A 26,445-nucleotide genomic window follows, 5' to 3' on the forward strand; every position below is an offset into this window, starting at 1 on the left:
TCTCAAGGAGAGGGAGCATGGATCCTCACTTTAAGTGTGAATGGCTCATAGTACCTTCCTTTCAGTGAAATATCATGTTCAAAAATATTTAATTTATATAAATAACCCCACTCTCAAGGAGAGGGAGCATGGCTCCTCACTTTAAGTGTGAGTGGCACATAGTAACTTTCTTCCAAAGAGTACACTGTGGGAAGGGAGGAAAGAGTAACTTTATCATAGAAGAAAAACCTCACAAACATTACCTCAGCCAGATGGTCACAGTCAGCCTCAACAGTGCTAGGTTGAACTTGAGCCCTTGAGGTTTTTTTTAATGATAATAGCACTTTAACACTGTAGTTTTCCCTCCAAAAGCCCACAACCATGACCTAATCATGAGAAAAACATCAGACAAAGTCCAATTGAAGGACATTCTACAAAACATCTGGCCAGTGCTCTACCCTCAGAAATGTCATGGTCATCATAAACAAGAAAAGTCTGAGAAACTGTCACAATCAAGAGGGGCTTAACGCTTATGATAATTAAATGTGGTATCCTGGAACAGAAAAGGACATAAACGGAAAATACAGGAAATCTGGATGATGTCCTGTTTATAATAAGCAAAGCTAAGCTTGAGAACGTTTTGTATCATATTTATAATTTCTTTTAGAAATCTAAAATTGTTCTAAAAATTAAAATCTACTTAAAAATACAAACATGCCTTTTGACCAAGGAGTTTCTCTTTTCAAATTTAATTATGGATGATTCATCCACAACTATGCGTGTCAGAGATGTGAGTACAGTTGAAAAGGTAGAAATACTTTAAACATCCAGTATTAAGTATGCTAAATCCATACAATTCAATTATGAATCATAATCTTACAGGAATATATTTTTTGGTGAGGAAAGATTCATGATGGATAGTTGAGTGGGAAAAGCAAATTATAAATGAACCTGTGAAGTATGAGCCAATTTTATCTAAAAAAAAAAAAAGTATTTCTATGTATGTGTAGAAGGGATATAGGCAAATATATTTCAGTATGTTGATGATTATCTCTGGTGTATAATGCTATGGAATTTTTTTTTCTTTTTGTAGAAGCAATGCCTGTTTTCTATAGAAAGTAAAAGGCAGCAAAAAGGAAAAAGATTACTTTATGAATTTAAAAAATAAAAAAAGACTGGAAACCTGTTCTAAATCCAAAAGCAGCAATGAATGAATTCACTGCTAAAGAAGGGAGTCCTGAGAGCAGGTAGGGCATTGGCAGACAGGCCAAGGAGCCTGCTACTATTTCCATTCGGATACCTCTTTATACAGAACACTGGCTGAGCAGGCCCATCATCTTCCATAGAAGCACATCAGCACCTGCACAGGCCCTGACAAGTGCAGAGAGAGACACCACCTATAAATGGTAAATAGACTACAGGTGTCACAGAGATCAAACTTAGCAGTGTCAGAGCAGAGACCACGTCTCTCTCAGAGGCCTCCAAATAAGTCTGTAGAGCCAGAGCCAGCCATGAGACCTGAGACACAAATCCAGGTCTGTATTTCCTTCTCCCTGGTTATGAACCCTACCCTTACATGGCATTTTTTTTTCATCTTAAGAAAGCATTGCATGTATCCTCCATTTCATTATAAATACTATAATCTCATGTGTTTCTCAGTTAACCCAGGATAAACCAATAGCATTTTACTTTATTTTATATTTACCTTTCACTAATTCCACAGGACATGACTAATAATTTCTGATGCCTTTCAGCACAGTAACCTGCAAACTTGCAGCCCAGGCTGTTGGGGCAGGTGTGTCTCTTGGAGGAAGGTCTCCAAGTGTGGTCCATCTTCCCCAGCAGGGCTGCTCACGTACTTGTTGGAACTATGCAGCTGCTTTCTCAAATACTGAAAGCTCGAGACTTCCCAATTAGCTCCTTGTACAATGCCTGTGTGGCCTAATTTTTGAAGAATACTGAATCTGTCTTTTTGAATCCTAACTGAATCTAGCCTTCCTCCCTTGTCAGTACCTCTTAATTTCTCTATTCTGAGTTGAATAACACTTTTATAGCAATAATTAATAAATAGCCAAGAATTCAGCAGACATGAGTGATGCCAAATCAAGTTAAATTGCATTATATGCTTAGGAAAAGCAACTATTAAACTTGTAAAATCAGAGTGCCTGCCACATCGTTCATTAACTTCCTCTTACACCCCTGCAACTCTGGGGAGAAGCTGAAAAGCTAAGCTGCCTGTCTGTATGGACTCAAGATTATCAGACAGTATAACCCTTCTCTATCATAATCACTTTATCAACAGGTGTTTAGGGGCTGAGTGTGGCTGGGGCTTGTGGCACACCTCTGACATGTTTCTTTATTTTCACAGGCACCACAGTAATACAGAAGGGATTCCTTTTCAGTGTGCCCAACTCAGAGAGGGGACACAGCATTCTCCTGGCTGGGACTCCTTAGTCCCATTCTATAATCCCAACCAGAGAGGTATTAAATCTTACACCACCAGCCCAGTCAGAATTTAAGAGCTCCCAGTTACTTTAGCTAACCTGTTTGGTTTTATATTCCCTAAAAGAATTTAGAAAAAAGTATGTGCCTCCTTGCCCATTTTTAAGTTAACTCCTGAAGTTACATCTCAAGTTCAGATAGCTACAAAGGGTGTGATTGCTGATATATCATATAGTTTGTGTAAGATTTTATGGATATTATTGCTAAAACCTTGGTAGTGCTGACTTAGCTTATTAAATTTACAGGCAAGATTCGCCATGTAATCTCATTGGCAAAGCCAGTTCTTTTTTTAGGGGGTGGGGGATCATCACTGGAGTTTGAACTCAGGACCTCACACTTGCTAAGCAGGCCCTCTTACCGCTTGAGCCACTCTGCCAGCCCGCAACGCCAGTTCTTATGGTCAAACCCTCTAGTCTCATCAGACTTGCTTTCTGTCACATCATGCCTGATTTCATTTTTTTCAACTCAAATAAACATATTAGTATACATCTCATGACAGCTCTCTCACTTCTGAATTAAAATCTTAGATCAGTGCATGGATAAGTAAAGCACACCTTGTCAAGAGTATGTATTATTTGGACGGAATAAAGGGAAGATCTCTGCTGTTTCTCACCCTACTCTCACAGGATTCCTCTTAGAAATGAGATGTTCTAAAATTGTTAGAACAATTGAGAGATACGCATTTCTTTTCTGAAGTGGGACTAAGATGATTTTGAAAGTAGGCGTAGCTACAAAGAGAACCTGTGGACCATAGACATGTTCTTAGGAAGGTCAATTTTAAGAACAAGTTTATACAGAAGTTAAGGATGCATACATTTATTTTCTTAAAGAATACTTGGAAAGTTGTTATATAACAGAAGAGTATGTATTTACTGTTTTAAGACCATTATTCCTAGATCCAACAGTGCCCTCAAATTAGAGCAGTGACTGAGTAGAGGCCAGGTAACAATTGCAATCAGTATTCTGTCCTCACCAGCATTATCAAGGAGTGAATTTTCTAGAGACCTGTCGTGTAGAAGGGTGAAAGCCATGGAACTTTCTCTCTAATACCTATATTTCATTAGATCCATAATTGTTATTAAAAATCCTTTTTCAGCAAATAAAGCAGGATCCTATTTTATTTATTTGAAAGGAATTGGGGATAGGAACATACTTGTGCTGTAATGTAATGTTCCAGATGCCCGAACAAAGGGCATTGAGGGAAGTTAGGAGGAGGAGGTTTTAATTCAGGATAATAAGTAGGGGGCCAACATTCTTTATCATTTGTATTACATAAACTACATGAAGCTTTCATAATAACACTGTCAGAATAGTATTGTCATGAGGAAATTGAAATTCAGAGAGGTTTAGGAATTTACCCCAGGGATTTGAACCTAGTCAGTCTGATAACTTCAAAGCCATTATATAATGCTGCCCATACCCCATAAGTATCTCTACAGAATGTGCTGTCTGCCTAACAGTCTAGTTCATTAGAATTAAATACATAAACAGACACTACAAACAATCTCAATAACTTCCAAACCTCACCTCAGTTGTAAATCTACATGTGGCTGGTTGATGTTTCAGAGGCAGAAGATGAGTACCTAAGGAGAAAGGCTGTGCTGCTTCACTTGGAAAAAGTGAAGATTTTGTAGAGTATAATCTTATGAGCACAGACTAGCTCATATACCAGGTAAGGAAGGTGTATTCAGATGCCTCATACAGATGAGATTATGATTAACCCTCCAGTAGAGACTATATACAAAGAGAGGTGAGTTCTGTTGTAGATTCAATTAGGATCCTTTTTTTTCCCTTCATTACTGTGAAAAACGAGTTATTGATTATGAAAATAAGATGCAGTCTTAAAAAATTCTATTCTGTAAAAAATGTTTTCCTTCCTCTCTCCCCTCCTCCCACCCACCCAGTCTCACCTATTAGGCCATAAAGCCCATGAGGGCAGCTACTGTGCCATCTTATTGGTTGTGCCTGGCATCATAGTAGACAGTCACTAGGATCAGACAGAGTCCGAGGTCTCACGTTTTAAACTGTGAGATAAACTATCTTTCTGGCCCCGGAACAGGTCTCTCTCAGTGTAGTGAGAACAGGTTTTATCAGTCAAGACTTCTGACCTTTTCCCTAAGCTGCTCTCCAAATCTTACAGAGAAGAACCTGGCAATGGGAAAAGAATTTATTTATAATTTGATATTCTCAATTTAGAGGTGGGGGCTGTTGACCTCTTTGAAACTGTGATGAAAATTATGGCCTTTCTTAAACAAAGGAACGCACAGATCAAACTCTGGATATAATTTCAGTAGCTCATGAACCCTTTAAACTGTGTGTCTCAAGAATGCTAAAAAGTGAACTGCAGCTTAGGGAAAGGGCACAGTTGCCATGCAGCCCTGTCATATTAGAAGTAAAACAGTCAAGGGAACAATACAGGCTTGCTTTGGATATAATACCAAGGAGAATATGGTGCTAGTTCCAGCTCTGCCTTGATTCTGGTGAGAAGCTTCCATAAAAGACCCTTTGTTCCCTTTGGGACAGATGCCACTAAATACTGCTGTAATGGCAGTCCTGGCCAGCCCTTCCTGCATACACGCTTCATCCCATGATTAGACAACCAGCAGGAAAGAGAGTGGGGGGGAGAAGGTCCAAGTTTGGGACGGTAAAGGTTACTAAGTTGGTTCTTTTGGTTTCTAGAATACATCTACTTTAATTTGCAGTCCTTGTGTCTTAAATGGGAGTGCTAGAAGTCTGTTGCCTAGTATAGTTTCCCAGAAAAATGCAAAAAGACAAAGTTTTCTACAGATACACGTCATCTCTTGTGAGGTGACAAATTTCTAGGTATAGCTGAGAGCCGGTACACTGTAGACCATTTCTTTCTCTTGACTACTTTTAGACTTTGTCCAGCCAGAACTAATCCTTGAGTTTAAAGGACATAGACCTTATTCTATAACCCTAGAATTTAACAACTCTTAGAACTTTACCTTCTTCATCTAGGAAGCGGAGAGGAGTAATAGGAAGTTTGAGTAAAGAACACTAATCTAGTGCCTTTGGTCCACAGTAAGCATTAGATCATATTTTAAAGACAGTGGCCTCAAGAAGTGAATGAGGAGAACCTAGGCAAGTTTGCTGCTTTTGCCTTTCTAAGTGTGCTTAACCCCAGTGCCTGCATTTCTCTCGCCCTGCCTTCTCCTTACCCCTGTCCCCTGTATGAACCATTTTTTTCTCTGGAACCAAACCAAAGAATCTCTAGCTCTGATTAGCTGAACTAACAGCCATGCCTCTGGGACTCTGCAGCTAAACTTTTTTTTTTTTTTTTTTGGCAACTGAAATATCACTGATGCCTAGATTACTCTGGTTAGGGCAATAATGACTAACCACTCCTTTCAACTCTGTCCCTTCCTGCCTTCCTATTTCTGTTATTTTACAAGTACCACATAGTACTACTGCTAAATATACCATAGTTGATAGGCTAGTATTGTCATTCTTTTATGCTATAGTAAAAGGGTGGAGGGAGAGTAAATAGCAAAGTGTAGAATGTGATAAGGGCTATGAAGGAAATAAGACAGAGAAAAAGCCCTACTCAGGTATAGTACTTTCTCTGAAAAGATGACATTAAAACCAGGAACTGACCTTGTGGCATGAGTTGAAACCTTGGCTTTTATTCCAAGTGTAAAGTGCCATTCTCTTTATTTTTTGTCTCTTAATAATGGATGGCTTATTGCTTAGAGGAAACCAAATTCCTGATTTCACCAACATCTTAATTTTGTCAACTAAGATTAAAAAAAAGGTCCCTCTCCTGTGCCTTTGAATGACTATTCACTTGACTATTCACTTGCTGTGTATCAAACACTGTGCTTTTTATATGCATTCTCCTATTTAATTCTTTCCCAAGAAATAAGTTTTATTATCATCATTCTACCTGCAGTCAGATAGACAAATCAGAATTCAGAGAAACTAAATCACTTGCCCATGGCTGCACCATTCAATCCTGGTAGTTTGAACTTGAATCCAGGTATATCTGACAACAGAGCTGGTGCCATCACCCAGTGGACTATGTTGTCTCCATTCCTATGATGTCTTAAACTCACCTGGTTCTCCTTTTCTTTGTAGTGGTGCCAGTGAAGAAGAAGACACATGAAGGCTTGCCATTCCCTGTGGAAAATCACCCCTCCCCTGTGTGTATGTGACAGCGTGTATGTAACGGCTTCTGATGTCTGTGAAAGCTGCCCAGCAACAAACATCCTTCCACCGGATATGTCCCCAGATCCACAGCAGGCACACATCTCTCCAAGAGACTACAGTTTTATGCTTACTGGCTGTGTGCTTCTCATTCTCTTGTGGTAGGTCAAGGAAAGAGCCCCTTTGATCAACCAGGAGCAATTAAGATGGGTCTTCAGATAACCGTCAATGGCTGCTTTGGGCTTACTCAGGAAAGCCAGCCCCTGTAATACTGTATAAGTCAACAGTGTCACTTCATTAGGAAGATTATCTGGAATAATCTTGAGTTTTTTGCCTACCTGCAGACAAAAGCCCTACTTTGTTCATACTGAAGCATGAAACAAATAAGAGCAAAGCAGGGCCAAATTGACTCATGTAGACCGTCTCTTATAGTCCAGTTTTACCTTTGTGACAATGTAGTGCCATAAATTAGGATGGGTAACTCGAAAATGGGGTTGGAGAAAGAGTTAAAAGCTAGAAAGATAAGAGATATTTTTAGTATGTGAAGTTATCCAGGACTTCAGATTCATAATTCAGTGCTGTGGAAATGAGAAAAGTGATTGAAGAGGTGGAAAGGAAATGACCTTGGGAGGCAGAGGATGGAGAAGAAGAGGACCAAAGAAACCTGATTAAAAGGTGAAATCAGTATTTCTGAATTCAAATTGCCTGAGTTTCCAAAATAGTCACTAAAGGATCTGATAAAACCTGAATTATTTGGGTGAGTTCTACAGGGTTTATGAGCTTGTCACAACATGAAAGTCTGGAATGTATATTGCCAAATTGTAATTTTCACTGTGGGTTTTTGCCATTTCCATCTCCCAGGTTAGCCTAATATGGCTAATATGGCTTAAGTGCAGCATGGTGAGAATTCTTGCCACACTGTGGTTTGCTCAGTTCAGCTCTATCTTTCAGCAGGTAGTTCCTCATTTTACTACAACTGGAATTTTCCCCTACTCCCCTCCCCACTCCACCACTCCTAACCCGCAGACCTTTGGATGTTCTCCCATACCCTGACTTTCTCCTCTTTAAGAGCAAAGACATCCCAGAGCCGGATTTCCTGGCCTTCCTTCACTCCCAAATCACAATTTCTTATAACCAGGCTTTTTACCCAAAAGGAAGCAGTGATGTGCTAGGGGAATACAGAACTGCAAGCTCACAAGCATGCAGCTTTTCCTAACAAATAGTTGAAAGTCAGGGAATAACCTTATTTTTATTTTTATATAAAACAAACACAGTTGGGTTATGGAATGGAATGCTCGTGCATATGAGCTATTAAGATAAAATGGGAGACTTGGAAAGTAACTCTTGTTTGCAAGTGGGTGATGTGTTCCGCTCCTCTGCCATAATTTATGGTATTTTCATTTTCACTTCTGAGGAATACAATTAGAACTGTAACCAAGCAGCCTTGGTGTTGGTGGTGACCAAGGTTCAAGACTGCCTTAGAGGCACAACCAAGGAGCCTACTTTGGGGGGAATCCCTCTTTTCCTACCTGTCTGCTTGCCTACCTGTAACTTGTGTACCTATCACAAAGCCTTAGGGCCAACTGATATATGTGCGTGCAGGATAGTTCCAGGGCAGAAATATTACATGCTTACTGTAGGAGTCTTATTTATACCATTGTTCAACCTTATGCATGCTGTGAAATGTCTTACCCCTTTGAGACCAGGAAGCTGCCAGGCATATATGCTTCTAGATTAGGAGTATTCTAGTTTATACATATGCAAGGGTATTAGGATGAAGAGGAGTTTGAGCTGTTTAAAAAATTTTTTTTTCTCAAACTGGTGGCCAACAAATGATTAAGACAATCTTGGTGCTTTACCTATCTGTCTGCAAAGACTGAAGACACTAGTTACAATCTCTAACCATATCCAACAAAACTACCCATACAAAAAGGACCAATAGCTACTCTTGAAAGAGTTTTGAATATCAGAAGATTGAAAAGACTTGAGTATTTGGAAACTTGTGTAATCTTTCCCCAATAATCATTGTTTGATCTCCAAATGGTAACCTCATATTAGAATGAACAGATTATTGGTTCTCCATACTGATCATACGTTGTTACTTTTAAGTCAATATTTGGAAAACCCAAACAATTATACAGTGAATATAAACAGAAATATAAAAATATGTTCCAGCCTGTTTCAGTAAATTATCATGTCTGTAATCCTCAAGGAAAGCACTTTTGCTTTTACTTAGAAAGGGTTTCAGATTTGCTTTATGGGCTCCTGCTGTCTTCAGCACCTGATAAAACTTTAACCAGGGAAGCATTAAACACAGCGCAGCAGCTTCTGCTTAGGCTCCTAAGATCCTGCTGGCAGCATTTGTCAATGTAAGAACTAGGATGCTTCCTGCAGTGGCACCAGCTTTCCCCCAGAGCTGGAGCATGCTGCTTGGCCTTAAGCCCCAGCATGATGAGACTTCCCTCCTGCCAGGTCAGTAAAAGTTAGAGTACTCAGAGTTGTGTCCTGACTGGCTATAGGCAGCAGGGTTTGCAGAAATCCCCAGGGAGAAGTCACCAAGAGTTGCAGGTAATAATTGTCTCCAGAATGAATTAGGTACCTGACTGCTTTCCAAATGTTAGGTTTCTGGATGCTGAGAGGGATTTGTCCTTTGATTTGATATCATTAAATCCAGGGCAATCCCAAGAAGTGGTTGAAGTTTTAGCTCTGATGACTGGGGAAAGGGATAATGTGTACTGAAGACCAGCTGTGAGCCAGGTCCTGTACTACACTCCATTTCTTAGATGATAAAACAGATGCAAAGAGGAAGAGTCACTTGTGTTAACTTGCCCAGCTAGGGAATATTGGATCCAGTGTTTGAAACCAGCTCTCCCTGCTCTGTGGACAGGCCTTTGTTCCACACCATAGTACACTTAAAATTACAAGGGGAGAGAAAGGCTTCAGGTTCCACCACTGCAGAATGACAATCCACCTTATTAATTCTTTTTCAAAAAGACATTTTATGGCTGTAGTTTGGGCTCAGAAATGACATCAAGATTGCCTTAGTCCTCCCCTTTACGCATTGCTAACTTGAGTCTCTACCTGTGGGAGTTGGGGAGCTTTTCCTTTTTTGTGCCATCAACCATAAATAAGGTGTTTCTTGGCCTTCAAGAGTGTATAACTTTCCACAAATAGTAAAAGTGAAGGGCATTCTTCTCTCTATAACTTTATTTTAAAATATCTGCTTCTTTATTGCTGCAGAAAAGGAAATCTTGTTTTTGTAAATCTAGCCACCAGATCTTTGTTCTGTGAGGATTTGCAGTGAATCTGGACTCCCCTGCTAATACCTGGCATGTGTGTGTATACCTATATGTAAATGATGTGATATATGTGTCTATGTCTATGTATATATATATACACACACAGAAACTATTTGAAAGCTAAGGGAAACTCACAGCAACCCCTCATTATCTTGCATGCCATCACAGAGGTTTCTTGTAGCCTGATTACAAGTGCCACTAGGTAATTAAGACTATAGGTTCTTGCTTACAAGAATACTTCCTAGTAGAGGAGTCCGCTCCTAAAGCACTGAGCCAAGGTGACAGCCCTGAAGGAAGTTGTACTCCAGCCCTCTTCTAAGATGTCTGATGACATGGGAAATTTGGCTGCCAAGCCATTTTGGTGACTAGAACCATTTTGATTGCTCCAGTTAAGACTGAGGGTAAAATTCTAGTATTTACCACCTTGTAGTTGAGTGGCCAGGAATTCCTCTCTCCATCCCCCTACTATCACCCCACCTAGAAAATATCCTCCTATCCTCACATAATGTCTAATACATGCTTTTCAATAAGAAAATCAGGTGCATGTTTCCTGTGTACTGAGCACATCCAGATTTTTCTGTTTAAAACAGAAGTCTCATTATGGATCAAGTCCAGTCCCACCCTAACAAGAAAAAGCCCATAGAGAAGATTCCAGATCTCATTGATATTGCATTTACCTGTGTTTCTGAAGCCTCCAGTGCCAGACTATTCCCAAGAGCTACAAGACCTGAGCTACAAGACCCAGGCAGTTTGTGGGAAAGACAGGATCATTTGGAATACTGGGCGCCTGCCTGCTAAGATAGTGCCATTTGGAACTGAGAGCACACCAGAAAGCAAAACAAGGGCCACAGCAGGGAAATGAAAATAAATGAAGACACTTGTGGGTATGTTGTGCAGAAAAAGCCACAGAATGCATGCTGGGCTTGATATAACCTTGAGGGGACAGCAGATGTAGACTTGATGGGAGTTAAACCTGACCAGTCTTTTACAGTGACAGGCCACACTGCATGAGTGGGTAGACCAACAGATCCATTGTCTTCTGCCTGTTTTCCTGTGTATAGTCACATTCCTTCCTTAATCATTTTCCCCTTCCTCCCTTTACACCAAACAAGGGAACACTCAATCTTTCAAGGGAATTGCACATTTGAGTTAATGTTTCAGTATATCATTTTCATACTGTAAATTATTTTGTAAGAGATTTACTGCCATCCCAGGATGTTTGGACTTGGCGCCCTTGTGCATTTGGAAATCAATAAACTATTACTGGAAATACCATTTGTCTCTTGGAGTTGTGCAGAAAGGACCCTGCTAGGTGTAAATATTCATAATGATCTGCATACTTAACTGTGGTAATGCTAGAGATGATGGTATTTGGGTTATTAGAATGTGGGAACCTAATTTATTCATGACTTCCCTTGAGTGCCTTAGGAGATCTCTAGAAAGTGGCAAAAGAAGAGACTAAAAATGATTATAATTTAGAGGCATGTTTTCTCTTCCACGTAAATTGACCTAGGCCTAGATTACATTTTATAAACAGAGTAGATTATAAAGAATACTTGGTCCTATATAATGTTTTCAAATACATTTAACACCTGAGAACTTAAACTTGAAGGAAGGTTAAATTTTATTTTTTTAACCATATTTTCTTTTAAAAAAAATCCTTACAGAGCAAATTGCAGTTAGTCAGCAGATAATTTTTGTGGAGCTTTAGAAGTACATATTTGCATATAATGATGAAGAGATTAAATTAAGTTGTAAATACAGTAATTTCATCCGTATTTGTAATATTAGAGCCATGGGTTGCATTAGAACCAGGAGTCAGGTACTCAGAGGCCTTCAGGAGCCAAGAGATAGTAAAACTGTACAAATTAGAAAGTGTAATTCCTGCCTAAAGGCATAAAATTCAGTGTTTAAAAATCCTAAAAGCCACCAGCAGGTGTGTCTATTGGGACTGCAGTTTGTGAACCCTGCCCTAAATTTCCTTCTATCAAATTTATCTTCATTGGACATTTTTAGCTGGGGACAGTGAGAACTTTGGGGAAATTTTCTAAGACAGGGAGGTAGTCATTCAAGGTCACCCAGTAAACCAGGCTGGCAAAGCCCAGGACAGCAGACTATCTGTCTCCTGTAGCAATCATTAGGCCCTACTTCCTCCTCCCTAGTTGCTGAAGACATTTACCTTGCTGGGGGAGAATGGCATTGTCAAGCACTGCAGCACTTGGGAGTCTTCAGTGTTTGAACAAACCACAATGTGTGTGGTTGCCAGTACCTCAATACCATATCCTATTGCCCCAGCCCTTCTCATTATCTTTTAGAAAGTTACAACTCTTTGATCATTTTCTTGGTCTAGCTTACACATGGTTACATTTCCTTTACACTCATAAAAAGGTAAAATGGCAGCTTGTCTAGAATGTCTCCTGGACTTCACAGGCACCAGAGCAAGATACATCCAACAGACAGACAGGCTACCAGCCTTTATTAAGAGGAAGATGTTACAGGAGAGAAAATAGAAACAAAGACTACCTGAAGTCATTAACTGCCTGTACTAAATGCCTGTGCTTGTTAAGTATTGAAATTTCCAGCTTTAACACATTTATTTTTGTTAACGCTAATAGCTACCATTTAGTGAATTCTGTCTAGGCCAGGCACTCTCCTGGTTGCTTTTCATATCTTACTTAGTTCTTATAGCACTAATATTATCATCCCTCATTTTATTGCTCAGGAATCATATTTAAGGAATTAAATACTATAACCAAGGCACACTGTAATGAGAGGAGAGTCAGGATTTAAACCCAGGGGTAGCAGACTACAGTCTCTGCTCCATCTCTCCTAGCTGCACTAATTCCACCTTGTATTGATAAATAGCTTCTTTCCCCTTGCTCCTCACACACACACACACACACACACACACACACACACACACACACACAATGTAGTTTGGCCTTGGGGGGCAGGGGGTAGATGAATTAGCCCTTTGCTAGCCCTTGCTTTGCATAGCCTGGAAAATATAGTGCATGGTGAAGGAAGGAAGGCTAAGTATAGCTGTGAAACCCTCTTCTAGCCTGGGACTATACTTTCAGAAGGTAAAAAACTATTAGACTTGCTTTATCTTCTTAATTCTAAGGCTGTAAATAATGAAATCACCAAGAAAGGCAAAGCCATGGCTTCTTTTGCTATGGTCTTAGAATCTCAAAAGTCAGCCAACTCTGACAGAGTCTAAACATCTTGAAGGTGTCTCCAACTGCTTGACATTATTAAGCCAGCTTCCTATTTTTGGAAAGGGATGGCAAAAGAAGCTATCTATTTTAAAGTTCCTTGTCTGAGTTTAGCCATGATGGCCACCGCATACCATTTGCCATACAAAAAAATGGTTCGCAACTTTATTCCCTTTTAGAATTCAGTAGCAGCCCCATCTACTTGTGCTCAGCTATCTGACTGCTTCACCTGTCCATATTTTGTGCACCTAAAATCCAAATAAGTGATTTGACAATGAGTAGCTAAGACAGAACTGGAAAAATCTGAAAAGTTCAGTCCACTCAAAAAGGACTGAAAACTAGGAAGCAGCCAAGCCCTCTGACCATAAAGCAAACACATAAGAGGCCGTACATCTGTCCATTCGGGGCCTGTTCAGAACTTACTTATTCTTACTTCACACACAATTCTAAATGTTTGTCTAGTTTCCAAGCATATATGGCAGATTAAATTTAAGGGAAAAAAACTGACTTCTAGAAAAACTTAGGTCAAGAAAGAAAAAGTGGCAGCAATAGAGAAGTCAAAAATGTTAAGTGGACCAAAGAGCTCCAAGAGTCCTGTTTTAGGGCAACTTTTATTGCCAAAAGAGCATCACTGTATCATAGGGCAACATAATTATATTCAAAATAATGATCCTGAGCATCACACACAAATTATGTTCAGAAGAAAGCAATAATTAATACACCAAACATTTTAGAGCTATATCTCAAATGGCAAAAAAACAAAACCTTTTAGGGATTAGAAAGAATAAATCTTAGACCATACAGAACATTTAGCTAAACAAAATATACATCTCTGAGCCAAGGTTTCATTGTTCCATGAACCTCTTGTGTTCAGAGAGGTTTTTTTTTTTTCCACAGCTTTATAAGTGACTTTCATGCTACAGTGCTTTGCATATAATGGCATGAACAATGGAAGTGCCATGTTTTCATTGTGATGAATAAAACTAATAACCAGAATACAGGTCAAATTCTGTTACAACAAATACTGCTATTATAAAAAACACTTAAGCATCTCTGTTATCTCTAAGCTGTCAATTGCCCATTTATTTTAGGCAATAGTTGTTACAACAAAATTGGAATATAATAAAAAGAAACTGGACCCTCACCACAAGTTGGGTGTAACACAATTTAACCTGAAATAACAGAGTCTCACTTGAATCTCTCCAGCTCTTTACTGCAAGAAGAATAAACCTTATGTCCACACAATACCAGCCTGGAAAACTGCTGTTGCTCGCAGAGAAAAGAATTCAGAAGCAGAGAAAATTTGAAGTTGTGTGGCCAATTCCTCCTTAGGGACTGTGGCCTCCAGGGCCACTTTTGACCTTAATCTCTGTTGGACCCATTAACCAAAAAGTAGCTTCTAATAGTGATGTAATGGGTATGTTAAGCCCTGGAGTGAAGACTTGATTCATTTCTCATGGATCATTGAGCATTTTGTGGTAACCTGGCTCTAATCTGATGACCCTAAAATAAAAAAATCCAAAAAAAATTTGACTGGAACTAGCTTTTCTACCATAATGCACTGGTTTCAACACTACATGATTAGAAAAGCACATGCCACATTGATTATACATAGAAATAGTGGATTAGTCAGCTGCATTCCATTTGATACACAGGCAAGGATTTTTTTGTGCCTATCCTTTTGCTTGAGGCAATGATGGATTTTGTCATTTGCTATAACATCAATCTTAACCATCTTCTTTTACTTAAATATTTTTTACAGCTTCACAGCAACCAACATTTCATGTATCTAGGGATTAAGTCCCAATTGATTTCAGAACAGTGCAATCAGCAATAGGAAAAGGAGGAGGAGGGAGAGGGAAATTGTCCACATTTTCCCAATGATAATGCCTAGCTTAGGTTCACATCATACTTCAAGGAAGTTCATAAATTCTGGGCATGCTCAACCTGAGGAGGCAGGCAGTGTTCATGCCTCCTGGTAAGATGAGCAGTCCATGGAAGCCATGCCATTACAGAATATTTCACCTCTGCGTTCTTCCCTAAACCAGACTATAGTAAAACCTTTACATGTCCCAGGCCAGATGGTGAGGTTAAGAAGAGGCTGGCTGCTTTGCTTGGCTCTTAAAAACATTGAGTCCAAGTATCCAGCTCGAGGGTGGCCGTTTGCCACACACTTTTTATTAGGACATCTGGAGATTAGGATTGTTAATTGGAAATAACTTTTCAGTATTTGGTTTCTCTCCACACATCATGCAACCTTTGAAGACCCAAGAGAATGGCTGTATCCTAGTATCAGATTCAACTTATTCCAAGGGGCAGGACTCCTACAGAGAAAAAGACGATAGTGAGAGTGGCAGTGGGGGAACCAGAGGGCTCACAGTAGAAGTGATAATTTTTTTCTCTTTATAAAATAAATAACAATTTGTTGTAGATTGTAGTCACCCTATTGTAAGACTAGAACTTTGTTCTCTATATAACTGTATTTTGGTTCCTGTTACCCAAGCTCCCTATACTCCATACCCTCTAGTGACTACTGCTTCATGCTCTACTTCTATGAGATAAATTTTTTAGTTTTCACCCATGAGTGAGAACACATGGTATTTGTCATTATGTGCCTGATTTTTTTCACTTATGTCCACAGTTCCATCCATGTCAGGCAAATGACAGGATTTCATTCTTCTCATGTCATGGCTAAATAATATTTTGTTGTATTATATAAACCACAAGTACTGAATTACTGCCCCATGCCATATAAATATGTGTGATTATTATGTATCAAATAAAAATTTTAAACGGGGCTGGGTGTGGTGGTCCATGCCTATAATTCCAGCATTTGGGAGACTGAGGCAGGAGGATCCTGAGTTCAAGACCAGAATGGGCTACGTAGTTAGACCCTGTCTCAAAAAAACAAAACCAAAACCAAAAAATTTAAAAATGAGTATTATCTCGACATTGACACCAGTTTCTTCTATGCTCACAGGTAGATTATAAGCCATTTTCCCCAAACTCATATTTCCCCTAGAAGATACTGGCCTCTTTTCAAACCAAGGTACTTTTGAGATCATACTCAGCCCATTGTGGCCAAATTATACTTACTTGTTATTTTCTCAAAACAAGGTTGCCTGTTAAGCCCTCTCCCCAACTTCTGGTATGAGGACAGTACAAGTGAAGTAAGAATTAGGTTACTTGGGGGTCTGCCATTTCTGGGGTGGTGAGAAAATCCATCTGGGGTGTTTATTCCCCTCTTGATAGCCAAGCCTTAGGCTTTCTTTTTTTTTTTAACATTGTGCTTCTGAGGCCTGACACTGCCCCTTGGAAAAGACAGTTTCACAATGACTTACTTCCTAATAATCAGTGTCATAGTCTCATGAGAACACACACAACTGATGCCTATCCTCAGGCCTGGCACATTGTCACATAGCAGACTTGTAGAGCAAATAAAAGATCTGGCCTAGTTCACAGGGAGTCAGAAGTGATCCAGAGTTCAGGCTTCCCCTGCCTTTCATCTACCCACCTCCTTCCTCCATTCCTCCGCCTCCTCTCCTTCCGATTTCTCCATCTGGAAATCATGAGCCTCATGGATTCCAGGCACAAATTCTCAGATTTCAGATGTTTGGGAAATTTCTCAGCTTGGGTCATTGTTAAAGAGTAAGAGAATTTGATTTGGGAGAAAAAACAGCTGAGACTGTTCCACCGAAGAAAAAATAAATAAGGTGTGGTGTGTATTCATCCTCTCATCAACTCAACTCCAAAACCACACACACTGTCTAACCTCAGAAAAAGTATTCACATCCCCCCCGGGAGGGAAGAGAATGGAAAAACAAAATCTCCACTCATAAAAACACACTTTTCTCCCTTCTTTGGTACAAACACAACTGGCATCAGATAATACAATATAATTGATTTTATGTGTGTTGATGGGGAAGGAGAGAGTCTCTGGAGGGCAGACCTAAGAGTGATGGAATGAAGTGCAAAGTAAAATTGGGATGGAGTTGTTGGGGGAAAACTGTTAGCATGATGAGCCATTTAACCCTGGCGTTGCATCTCTAGTGAAAAGAGCAATGTGTGGTCTTCTGTCTTTGGAGAGTGGATTGAGCTTGCTCTTGACAGTGGGTTTTAGAAGCTGACAGACTTGGTTCTAGTACTGGCTCTGTCCTTTCCTAATTCTGAGGAATTAAGCAAGCGAAGATCTATATGGCTTAGTTCTATGCCTGGCACATAGTAAGCACTTAAAAATAATGGTGGCTTATCACTATTTTGCTGGGTCACTCATCAAAACAGAGAACTCTTCGGAATGTGGTAGATGGAGCTTGTTCTTAGGTTGCCCCACACTGGGCTGCTCTGGTCTGTCTGTAGATCCTCCTTCAGGCTGTTTCATGGTCCTCTCTCACATCATGCTGATATACACTGTCATATCAGTTATTTCTTCATGTAGTTCATGTCTGCATCTCTTTGATGGATGCATTGTTTGCTTTTGTATTACCAATGCTGACAAAACTGCCTGACAAAGATAGTTGTTCAAAAAATATTTGTGAACAACTTACTGGCCTGAGTTCAGATCCAGAATTATTCTAGATATTTCATCTTGATACAAAAAACTGGAAGACACCTTTAACTATATCTACTCCAGGGTGAGCATCCAAAGCCATTAATACCACCAAGAGACACCTAATCTACCCAGGAAGATAGGGAAGAGAGGTGGAAAACAACTCCCATCTCTGTTCTGCCACTAACAAGGTTCATAGCCCCTGGTGGGCCTTGTTCTTTGCTACATACTCTTGAAATGAAGGGGAGAGTCAACTTGGTTGGAGGATTCTCCATTTTCTTCCAGCTCTAACACTAAGATCTTACAAAGTGCGAGTGACAGCAGGAACATGAAGATGCTTCCTTGGAGAGCCCTAGCTCTTCCTTCCCTCTTCATGTGTGTGGGCATGCACACGGGTGAGTGCAAGTGTGAGACTATGCATAGGCATGTACATGGGGGCATAGGTGTGTGTGCACACCCCACAGCCATGCCAGGGAACTAGATTCACGTAGACTAGATACAGAGCAGCATTTCCCCCAACGTGTTCCAGTCATGTGCACTGACAACATGAAGCAGGCTTCTTCCCTCTGCAGCTTCTGGGAGTTTTTAATTTGCTCCTGTGCATTGTGGAGATTCAGCGTGACAGTTTTCTGGTGTTCCATGAACCATTTCAAAAAACAGTCATTTAGAAGTTAGTCCATCTCAGCCTACTGTAGTTGGTGAGAAAACTGGGGCCCAAAGAGATTCAATGATTTACTACTGGGAAACCTGAACTCTTCTGACTTAATCACTGACTCCCAGAAGAGAAAGTCTGTTTTGTGACTCAAGCGCACACATTAGACATTGTGGAAGACACCCCAGGTTCCTCCCTGATTCTGGAGGGAAGCATTTGCTGGGCTTAGGGCTCAAGAAGTCATCAGTGTCCTGCATGAGCACAGGTTTTCCTTTGGGGGACACCATGGGGAATGTGAGGTGCAGTTCTGACAAGCTCTGGCTCTCTTCCCACTCCTCCCTCTCATTTCTCATCCTTTCTCACCTTCTCTCCTTCCCTCCCTTCCATCTGCTGGTTCTCATTTCCAGGCTACATTCTGCAGTTATATACTATCCTTTCACTATGGTGAGTATGTTGTATGGTGAGTAAAGGCAGCTCTGGCTGTTGAATTAGGATCCTGGTCACATCAATACCCCAGGCTAGCCTTTTGGTTGGCAGGCTTCTTTCTTTACTCCTGATTAGCAGTGACATCCAATTCCTGGGGCAGAAAACTGAGGTGGAAGGTGGGAGTTTATATTTGACCTCTAGCAGAGCTGACCTTCAACCACTTTCATCTGTCTTTGCAAGCATGTGTTTGCCTTGAGAATAACCTTCAGGCACCCTTGGAGGCATCAGTGTGGGAGGCAGCAGCATGTGGGTGGGAGGTGTCAGTGGTGTGTTTGCTCAACACCACAGGAAAAACGGGCACCTCGGAAAGAATGATGACTTGGCACCCCCTCCAAACTATTCTTTGAGTAGTAGGCCATCATTTATTTAAAGGAGAAGATGGAGGTGGGGTGGTCATTGGAGCTGGCCCCCCACCTGCATGCCACACTTGGAAACAAAAGGCCTGACCCCCTTTTTAGAAGACCATTTAGCGACCATATGTTGTTATTCCAGCTTATCCTTTCAAATGGCTTCCAAATGGCTTTCAAAATATTTCTTGCAACCACACCCTCCCCCCACATACACAATTATTTCCCTGAAAGAAGGTCATGGGAGTAATTTTCTCCACTTCATTCCAGTTTTTGCCCTACCACTTCCCCCACCCCAACAGACTGGTCATGTGTCATGTGCCATGTGCGTGTGTGTGCCAGGGCTGGTGATTTAGTGATGATCCTGTTGTTCTTAGAGGAAGTGTGTGTGACACCCAGATCACAACACTCTCCATGTGATCATGGGCTGCCTCTCAGAGTTCACACACTTCCAAGTAAGAAGAGAGAGGGGTGGTATTTTCTTAGGAGATTATTAGACTCACTTATATGTCACAGAAGGATTTAGCAATGGTAAGGAATAAATATCCCCACTTGCTAGGACAGCAGTCTTTTTCTCCCCACCTCTTCCCTCTTATCCCTTTCTTCAGCCTCTTCCTACCCTTTCTCTTCTAGGGGCAAAGGAGCATCACCCAAAGCAATTTGTGGACAATAAATACACCTAGCAGAGCTATTGCCTGAGTGGGCCCCAGTTCTCACTGTGAGTTTTCACATTTATCAGGTGATTTTAGGAGTATATGATATCAAGGAGGACCTCGAATTGGCTCAACCCATCATCCTATTTTGTGATACCCTTTATGGACATGACAAACACCAAGACAACCAGTTAAATGAATTGGAAAAAAAGATCACTGCATCCAGTTGTTCAGCAGAGTTTAAAATACAACTATTGTGTTGATTGGATTATGCATTTTAAAGAGAGGTTACATAGGCAGAATTGGAGTGAAATCCTTTTGTGACCTTGAACTTGTGTCTTTATATCAACACCAAACTCAAAAGATTTGTTAATGAAGAACTCAAGATGGTGACATTTCCAACAGAAACCTTCCAATTGACTTCTTCCTAGTAAAGTGGCCATCATCACCAGGTCCTGGGTTGCAAATCAACCAAGTTCTCTTTCTGTAATAGAGGTGGGTTCTCTTTGAGTAAATTAGTGGGAATCTAGATTCTGATCATATGCCTGGATCTGGGATTAACTATGTCACTTTACACAAGTGACCTGTAGGCCCCATGGCCTCCATTTCCTCATCTGTAAAGTAGGAATAATAATAGAATTTACCATACTGGGTTGATGAGAGTGTCAAATAAGACAATGAGTAAAAAGTGCTTAACACTGTGCTAGGCACATAGCAAGCCCTCAAGAAATAAAATAGTTATTATCCATATTAGCATTATTATAAACTGACTGGCAAAGTATCAAAACATTAGTTTGAGAGGAAATTTAGTGATATCCAGTCCCATTACTAGAAATCTCCTCAATGGAAAGAAATACACGTATACAAGCTTTTGCATGAGAATATTTATGTAGCATTATTTCTAATGATAAAAAATGTGATAATGACTGCAATATCCATCAACCAGGGACTAGCTATGATTATTAAGAGTCCAGCCATGTGGAGGAACACTATAAAAATTAAGGTGGGTTTCTCTCTGCTTGCTCAGCCTAGTCAACAGTGCTTCTGAAAATCACTGGGCCTCCGCATTTAGATTGGCAATCACAGCTTTCCTTCCTGCAATCACAGAACATTCTCTAGGATGCTAATGAGATGATGATTTTGTTTTCCTGGGAAGAGTGGATTTGTGTCACTCAGGCCAACCTGAAGAGGCACAAGCCCTGAAGAAGGAGCGATCAAGGGGCTTGGTTGAAAGATACCCTGGTTAGTGGTATACTGACATCTTACATGTGACCTTGAGGTCATGGGACAAGTAGGATGGACCAAATGAGTCAAGACCCTGATGCCCCCGCTTAGATCTTTCTACTATGAGAGGAATAAGAAAAGGTTATCTGATAGATGTTGTTCAAGCAGAACCCCTCACGACTCCCCAGTCCCAATCCTTTGGTCCTCTCCCTGGGGTTTGTTTGCCTGTTCATTTGTGTCAAAAACATCATGTTGGGAGCATAGGCCAGCCCCTTAGCCACTGTCTAATCTCATTCCTGTTACTTCTGATTTTTACCAACCTGGAGCACTCAAGATCCCTTTCTCTGAAACAAGAGCCTTGCTCTCTTTCTCTGAGGTTCTTATTCACTGCTTGCTATCTATCACTGGCCTGCCATGTTCTTCCTCTCCCGAGGATCCTATTTTGCCTTACAGGAAAGGCCCTATTGTACTCTAGTTTCATGAAAGAAGAGGAAAATGTACAGAGAAGAAGAAGAAGAATTGTAGTTCTGGGTACAGGTAGTCCCTATGGCCACAGATTCTGTCTCCTATTACAGTGGTCCCCTTCCCTGTGTCCTGGAGCACTCCTTTTGCCCTGGACCCTTCTCAGTCCCTCCACCTTGCATTTGAAAGGTAAAGCTGGGGGATAGCCTCTGCACCCCCTAGAGGTTGGAATGTGCAGTAAACAGTAAGCATGAAAGCACTACAAGCTATTAGCAGTGAAGCTTGTGGGGACAGGAAGACCCAGGCCCTCAGCCCTGAAGGGAACTTACCTGTTCCCTCTCAAGAACCACTCTCCATTGTAAGTCAAGTCCGACCTTTCTTCTTGCTCCCACTGCAGCGCACTTTTGATGAATATTGGCAACTACATGTAAAGGGAGACAAAATTAAATCCTTGGATCTCAGCTCTTCCCCTGTAGCCAGTTTCTCCATTAATAGTAATTGGAATGTGTTCCCCCATGCAGTTCCAGACTAGGCCAGTAGGGGTCTGACATTAGTTGCTTTTAACCAAAAATAACTGGCTTTCCATTGTGATGACTGTGAATGAACTTGAAGTGAGGCACTCACAGTCATGGTTGAGAGAGCAGAACTCATCAGTATAAATAATGCATCCATCTTTGTAGTAAGACTATGATCAGCCTAGCCCACAGGGCATCGATTTTCCTTATCCACAATGAAGTGCTTGGTTTAACCCAGTTCTCATGTTTATCCAGAAAATATATTCATAAAGAGAGCTACTTAATCCAGGAGCATGGACCATCCAGATTTCTGTCTGAAACCAGTCACCAATTTCTGTTTGGGCTCTAAAGAAGATGCCATGAGAACTAAAGGTGACATAATTTTATATAAATGTCTCTAACTTATAGACCCCCATGGTAAAGAAAAACATGAGTTTGGTATTTCTGGGTCATTCCCAAGGTTGTTATTTTAAACTGTGTGCTCAAGTCTTTACATCACTTTTGAATATTTTTTATTGTGGATGATTACTAGTTACATTGGTTATTAAATGTCCAACAAAGATATTGTGCTTTCCAGTTTTTAAAGTCCTTATATACACATTTCCTCATCTGACCCTTTCTTACAAGAAATAAATTAGTACTCTCATTTTATGGCCAATGAAAATGAGGCTCAGACAAGTGAAGAGAGTTGCCTGAAGTCACACAGCTAGCAGTGGCAAGGCTGGCAATTTTCCATGCCAATGACACGATTAAAGTCCATATGTATTAAGGGACGCTACCATGTGCAAACATTTAGATAATGTAACCCTATTATGGATTGTACTTTTTTCAGCCATTAGCCTGATTTTACTTATTAGCAACTATTTATATCTTGTTGCCATACTAGATAGTAATACTGTTATTTCTTTAAATTATGGAATGCCTGCTTTTCACTAAGTGCACATTCCTTTGCTTCACATAGCCTGCTCTATGAGACGGTGGGAAGTGGCAAGAATCCAATCTACCCACGTCCAAAAATTCTGTCTTCAACAGGCTACTCTCAGACAGAACCAAGCTGTTTTCATCCTCATACAAACCTAAAGGGCTAGGCACTATTAATTTTTACAGTGCTGGAGTGGAGTTTTGTACGCAGTTAGTCTGATCCCTACTAGATTCATAATTGCATGGACACTGAGCACAGAAACCCTCCAGCTGTCACAGAAAATGTCCCAAAATTCTACACCTTCTCTATATAAGTACCTAGGGCAGTTGTGAGTACTAAATGAAAAGGAACATGTTCTTACAACTTGGAGAATAAGAGATCCATGTGACAGGTTAAAAAACGTCAAATGCAATGTGGATTCAAAAGAGCTTTGTAGACAGCATGATGATTTTGGTACCAGACATCTGAGCTGTTTCAGTCGTCTTAGAATCTCACTTCATTTTCTTCCCTCCCTTTTAGTAGATTTAATGGCTCCACATACAATTAAGGAAAGGCACCTTGAGCCTGGCTCTGTGGCCACCAGCCCACCAGAGCTGGCTGTGAAGATCTGCCAATGCCCCAGCATTAGCTCCGTGGACTGAGAACCTACTGTGTGCCAGCATTTTGTAAACCACCTCTAAAACAAGCACTTCAGGTTGCCTAAGAGTTGTCTGCTCCTCTGCCTGCAGCATTGGATTCAGGAGACCCAGTTTCAAGGCCTCCCAGGTCCAGGGGCCAATCTGATTGGTCTAAGGGAAGTTCTTCTTTTGTCATGATTGGTTCAGAAGTAAACACATGATCTGTGAGGGCTTCTGGGAATTTTCTCACACCTACAAAAAGCCATGATAAAGTTCAGCATCTTTTCTCAAACAGTGCCTGCACTTGACCTTTGTGGCTTGCAGAGGGCACTTGCCTTGAGCATCCTCAAAGCCGAAGGCAATGTAATTTGTGTCCAAAGCTCATTAACTGGCATAAGGCTCCAGTTATCACAGCAATCTCAATCTTACTAAGGCCCTTCTGCAGATGAAGAAACTGAGGCAGGGGGAGGTACAGAATAAATAACCAAGTAAATAACAAACCCTGAACTCAACCCAGTGCAAATCTGCTTGCCTCCAAAACTCAGGCTACCCTTTGTCTCACAGATCTGACCACTTGTCTGGAGGGAGAGAGAAAGAGCAGGACTCTTTTACACTGGCCTGTTTAACGGACTTACTCTTTTAAGGCATCCCTTCTGCTTCCCTCCTACTTTGCTTTCTCTGGAAGTCCATATGCTTTCTCTGGAAGTCCATATGCTCAAGATGTCTGCCATAGTTGGACTTTAAATGCCCTACAAAGGTCCACTTGTTAATGGCTTTGCTGTTGAGAGGTGGTGGAGCGTTCAGGAGGTTGGGACTTATGGGAGGTCCTTAGTTTTGTTGAGGGTGTGTCCTAAAATGGGATGGTGGGACCTCAGCCCCGTTCTCTTACTCTTTTGCTCCCTGGCCATGAAGTAAGCAATTTTGGTCTCAACATTGAGACCAAAGGGAGACCACTCTCCCTTCATGATAGGCTGCCTCACCACAGGCCCCAAAGCAAGCAGGCCAACCAGTCATGGACTAAAACTTCCAAAACTGTGAGCTAAAATAAACCTTTAGTCTTTATAAGTGATTGTCTCAGGCATTTGTTAGAGTGATGGAAAGCTGATTAACACAATGCCTTTGACCCTTCTCTCCAACCCATGAAAGTCTTTCCATCCTCCAAAGCCCACTTCTTGGTTGAATTCTAAGTTCTGTCCATAAAATTTATCAGCTCTTCAGTTGTGCCAAACTCTCAGCTGAACTTTTGACCTCATCATCTGTGCCCTAGGCTTGGCAACTTTCAAGCTGGGGTCATTCTTAGAAATTTTAATTTACCATCATTTAACTCTTGTCATTGAAAATTAAGTCTTCCTGGAACCTATTTCTGAACAACCAGAGATACTTCTTTTCTGCTTGGAGCTGCCTTCTGTATTCCTTTGCTCCCTGTTCTCTGAGCTAAACCAGGCTCCTCCCCAGGGCCAAGAACACTGGTTTCACATACTCTACAGCTTTGCTCAGGCCATTCCCTCTGCCTAGAATGCTCTACCTTTCTTCATGTCCACACAGTCAGTAGTATATTAATTTTTACATGTGTCTTCCTTCAATAGCCTGGGGGCCCCATGAGTTAAAGGTTTTAGTCAGCATCATCTTGATACCCTCACAGTATCTTCTCCTACCACAGCATCAATAAATGTGGAATGACTAAAGGCATGAAAGAATTTTCCTCTAACTGGAGAAGACTGTGATTATGTTACTCTCAGAACCAAGGGAAAATTTCTTCTTTGGAATGGATATCCCAACAAGGTAATGTTTCACAATCAGTGGGGTCACACATGATTTCAAATTACTTAGACTGTTAGTCTCTCCTGTAGGCAGTGTTGCAAGCCTAATTTTCTTTTAGTAACAAAGATAAATTGAACCCAGAATATGCATGTATTTGGCATCTCCATCCCTCCCACCCTTCCTCCATACACGAAGGATAGACAGGCTTTACCCAATCTCCCCTTACTATATCATCTAGGCTAGATTTAGCCATAGACTGTCTGGGTTGTGGAGAGAAGGTTCTGGTGGATAATTGAAATTCATAAACACTTCCATCACACTTGACAGCTTTGACCTTCTCTCCTTATTGGGTGTTAATAAGTTGGAAATACAAGACACTATAAACTTTAGTCCCCTCTCCCTACCTTAACCCCATCCAACCAATAATGGAAAGTCAGGTATATTCAAAAAGCACAGGAAGATTGAATAAAGTTCCCACCCACCACCCATACCTCTCAGCTCCTGAGTTATAACAACAAAAATGTAAAATGACTCGTTTTAACGAAGTCCATCTGGAGAAATGGTGTCTCCCAGTGGTACAGGCACTAGAAGCAAGCAGACCTGAAATCAAGTGCAGACTCTACCACTTTCAAATGAGGCATTGAGCCGGTTCCCCGAGCCTCTCAAAACCCTGGTTCCCTTTTCCATACAACTTATCTCCCCAGTGTTTGGACCAAAATCCTAAATGGAGTGATGTTCTTAGGATCCGTACAAGCTCTGCTCCTCTTCCTGCGGGAGTCTCATCTTGCAAACAGGGTGGTGTGGAGACCACACTTTGTACTTTGCTCTGCCCCACCCTGAGGCAGAGAGGGAAACAACCCAGGGAACTTGTCCTTGATTTGACTTTCTCTCTCCTCCAAGTGCACCTCCTGTCGCACATGCACATGCCCCAGTGGTTCTCACCATCACACTTAAGCACAGGGAGGAGCAGTTTAGTTTGTAGGCTCTGGAAACACTTTGTAGACATTTGAATTCCAGCTTTATTCAGGATATCCAAGCACCTGCATTACCCTGACTGTCCCAGTTGTAGCACTGAAAGTCCTTGGTCCTGGGCAGAGCAGA

At 41.0% G+C, this 26,445-nt stretch overlaps 1 protein-coding gene across 5 annotated transcripts in view; it reads left to right on the plus strand.

Annotated features, from left to right (window-relative positions):
- Trim44 (tripartite motif containing 44) overlaps positions 1-26,445 on the plus strand; it is a 186,342-nt gene that overhangs the window by 108,448 nt on the left and 51,449 nt on the right. For 4 of the 5 annotated variants that reach the window (XM_074044539.1, XM_074044555.1, XM_074044570.1 and 1 more), the window contains one exon: positions 6,577-11,216. The exons of the other annotated variant lie outside the window; for it this stretch is intronic. In XM_074044539.1, the coding sequence (XP_073900640.1) occupies positions 6,577-6,653 (77 nt within the window). In that variant the 3' untranslated portion in view covers positions 6,654-11,216. Of the gene's footprint in view, positions 1-6,576; positions 11,217-26,445 lie in introns of those variants that run through there. 5 annotated transcript variants of the gene reach the window in all.

Source organism: Castor canadensis, chromosome 1, assembly GCF_047511655.1.
Source record: "Castor canadensis chromosome 1, mCasCan1.hap1v2, whole genome shotgun sequence".
In the NCBI taxonomy this organism is placed as follows: Eukaryota; Metazoa; Chordata; class Mammalia; order Rodentia; family Castoridae; genus Castor; species Castor canadensis.